Source organism: Camellia sinensis, chromosome 8, assembly GCF_055761805.1.
Source record: "Camellia sinensis isolate YWXY chromosome 8, ASM5576180v1, whole genome shotgun sequence".
Taxonomy (NCBI): domain Eukaryota; kingdom Viridiplantae; phylum Streptophyta; class Magnoliopsida; order Ericales; family Theaceae; genus Camellia; species Camellia sinensis.
Genome location: NC_138968.1, coordinates 112,445,646 through 112,449,397, shown reverse-complemented (window position 1 = coordinate 112,449,397; position 3,752 = coordinate 112,445,646). Strand labels below are relative to the sequence as shown.

Below are 3,752 nucleotides of genomic sequence, written 5' to 3'. Positions count from 1 at the left end.
AGTGAATCCACAACTTGTTATTCAATAAGAGGCTTAAGTTGTATATTAACTCTAGGAAATTTAAAGTAATAACTAGTAAAAATAGTTAAAATACTTGCTGCCTATGTAATGGGTTTGAGGGTGCAACAACTGGATCAACAGGCACGCCTGCAGCTAGCAATTGAGATTCCAAAAACTGAATTCGTGACTGAAAATCTATGCATATAGCTTGAATTTTTTTCTCCATTACGTCATTCATCTTTGACTCAAACTGCATTTGATACCGTTGAAACTACTCTTGAACTTGTTCCTGAACTTGAGTTTGGAAGATATGATTCTACTTTTGTGACCACCTATATCCACCTCCAAAAACATCAGCGGGGGACGGTCCCAATCCAAACGTCTGAACACGACCAGGTCGCTCTAGGTCCATAACTTGTGTGAAGATTTGCTGATTTAATGTTGCAGGATCAGTAGAAGATCCCTCCATGTGCTCTGTTAACTCATTCATTTGAGTCTGCAGGTTTGAATTCAATAATTAGCCTCCAATATAAATATAAATCATATTAAAAGTCCAGAGATAAAGTAGTATCACATACCATAACCTCATTAACTGAATCACTATTTGACATCCCATCTTTCATGTATGTGGCCATCCACACCTGTGGCCGACTAGCAGGAATCCCATTGTTCTTTTTTGTCTCCTGTAAATGAAAGACAATCAAAATCTTAAGATAAATATGAGTTGATCAAACATGGGAGAAAAAACAAAAAGGTGAACTATTATGCTTCTCTCAGTCCCTTGAGGAAGTAGTGGAATGGCTTCTGTAATAGTGGACCAAAAATATCATCAATACTTATTAGCTGCTGTCTGAAAACTAGGGGTAATTGACTGGTTTCTCTCTTTCCATAACAAAAGTGCAATATCAGTGCTTTCTTAAAATCTAATCAAGAACTATTATGTTGTACAATGAAGGAAAATTAAATGAAGTAACTAATCTGGCCTCCAATGGTCACATGAGACTTTAAAAATAAAACATTCACTCAAATGGTCTTATGACTTGCAAAATAGAAGTACAATGATTAAAACCTTTATATCACTATCTAGAATTTAAAACAATTGACCAGTAAATACCAAAACAACAAATAAACCTTTTGCTCTAAGCAAAATAGAGCAAAAAAAATTCTTCATGAAACATCTAATTGTGACAAAGTGAAATAGATCAAGAAAAATAGAAAAAGAAAATTGAGTACTAATTATTATACTGGTTTATTTCAGTTCTTGCTAATTTGCTATTTGTAAACCGAGAAAATTGGTTTGGTGCCAAATTTTTCATAAAAACCAAACAAACTGAAACGTTTAGACCCCTACCTAAAACTGGACTGAATGAGATTGAAAACTATCCTCCTTCACCCAAAAATTCACCAACCAAAACAAACGAAAAAGGGAAACAATTCCACACTAGCAGAAGCAGAAGCAGAAACAAAAATAGAAACAGTAGAGCCAAAAGCCAATTCAGAATCAAACAGAATATACATACACTCACAAACTCTTACATATATATCCAGTAAGCAGTTCATATCCTCTACACCAGAAGCCAATGGTAGAAGGGAAACCGAAGGTCCCAAATCTTAAAATCTAACCTGTTAAAGTCAGAACCCTAGTTCCCACCCACATTTATTCAGTGAGTCTTCACAGTATAAAACTACTGGAACTAACAATACTCAAAAAAGCTATACCCACCACAAATATACTCCATACTAATTACACATCCACTCAAAATGACCCATTGGGCTTGGAGTAAAAATGTACTCAATACAGATATCTCTATAATCCCATTCTTCCTCTTCCTCTTCCCTTTCAGAAAATGCAGATATCTCCAATTTCTGGTAAAGACCATAGGTTTCTTCTCCAATTTCTTATTTATTTATCTTCATATTTCTTCTTGTTCATAAGTACAAACACAAAAGAAAAAGAAGATTAAGAGGGTTAAACTTCATCTACATCATCATGTCCCAATCAATAAGATTTGATTAAATAAACTAACCGTGGTTTTAAATAAACAAACAGTTTCAGGTTAACCATAGGAAGCCCAGCAAACTTTGAGTCTTGATTTCACACAACTCAAAATGAAGTCATATATTGATAAAAGATTTTTAATTGATGTGAGAGAATAATTATACCTCCAGTCGAACTACTGAGAAAGGCTTTCGGCCTGTTCTATGATGTAATGTCTTATTCTTCTGGATTTTTCTATTCTTCTTGCTTAATTTCTGTCAAATATAAAATTTATTTAAGATGTATAAACATTTTTTCACATAAATAAAATTTTATCGATGCACTCTGAGTGCCCCAATAGTAGACCAAAGCCCGCCACTAATCCTCATGTACTCTATCTGGTCGATGAGCCATCCTTTCTGCATCATTCTTGAAGGGTTTGTATCCCATTATTTTCACTCGACTTTTCCAATCTCTCAATTTCTTCCCAAATGAAGCCATTATTGTTTTCTTCATGGATTCATATGCATCCGTGTAAGCCTGCATTGCAATTATACACACTTGTAATATGCAATGTCAACTACACTTGTAATATGCATTTCATATGGAATACAATTGTAACTAACACTGCACCTTTTCAACTTATTTCATATTAAATATCCGTATATACCTTTATCTCCCTCCATATGTTATCTTTGTTTTGTTTTGGGACATAATGCCAAGTCGTAAAAGTGAGTGGTGCAAGACTCCCATCTCGTGCCAAAATGCCCAAATGTGAAGCAAGGGGTGTGTATCCTTCAACTACTTGATTCAACTAATTTGAAACAAGTTTTAAAACGCCATCGTCACTAGTACCCCATTGACCATGCACATATGTGGGACCCCTTGTCTGCTTTTGTGTGGCTTGAGCTAGGACCTATAATTTTTTTTTGAAGCATTAGTTTTTCTTTAACTTGTTGACCTCATAAATTATGACATGTTGTGATGCTACTGCACTTCCTTTTCTTTGAAGTATTCTTTGTTACTGAGATCGTATGTTAGAATTTGACATAATGTTAGATATGGTAAATTAATACATTAAAAACACTTTAAATGTCCTAGGCAAAAGCAATATTTTGAGCCATGTGATGTACTACTGCTACGTGATGTAAAGGATACACAATAAATAAATAAATAAAAAGTCAAAAGCTTATACGTACCAGATGAAATTGAGCCATGTGATGTACTACCGCTACGTGATGTGGTAGGAAGACTGCCTGGTGGATGCCATGATGCCGGTGGATCAGGTATTACTCTCGTCTTAAGTGTGGCATGAGTCTCATCTGAATTAGAACTATTAGAGCTTGATTGCTCACTCTCACTAAAAGAACTCTCGGAGCTAGAACTCATAGATAATCTATAAAGAAACTATAAATATAAAAGTAAGGACATGATAATCTATAAAGAAACTGCATTCAAAATAGAATAAGAGTACATGAAAGGTAAAAATGGCCATTTAAAGAAAGCTACAAAGGTATAAAAACAAAGATTTTATTAACAGGAATATCCATACAAAAAACACAAATGTAAAAGTGAATATGCAACCAATTACAATATCATATCGTTTCTTCGTCATCTTCAAATTGTGCCTCTGTCGATGCTTCAAGAGGTCCAATAGTTTCGTCAACAGTTGTTCCATCAATACCTTGCCTAACCCAATCCATGTCCTCCTCACAAGTGAAGGAAGCTACATCTAACTCTTTATCACCAAATCCTTCCACTTCGTTGTGATGTA

At 34.6% G+C, this 3,752-nt stretch overlaps 1 protein-coding gene across 1 annotated transcript; it reads right to left on the bottom strand.

Moving 5' to 3' along the window:
* Positions 1-316: 316 nt before the first annotated feature.
* On the bottom strand, positions 317-3,367 carry LOC114278759 (uncharacterized). Its single transcript, XM_028220889.2, has 6 exons — positions 3,178-3,367; positions 2,649-2,779; positions 2,372-2,518; positions 2,164-2,253; positions 579-683; positions 317-496 (listed from the first exon to the last, which is right to left on the bottom strand). The coding sequence occupies exons 1-6, from the start codon at positions 3,365-3,367 to the stop codon at positions 317-319; spliced, it is 843 nt and encodes a 280-aa protein (XP_028076690.2).
* Positions 3,368-3,752: the final 385 nt, after the last annotated feature.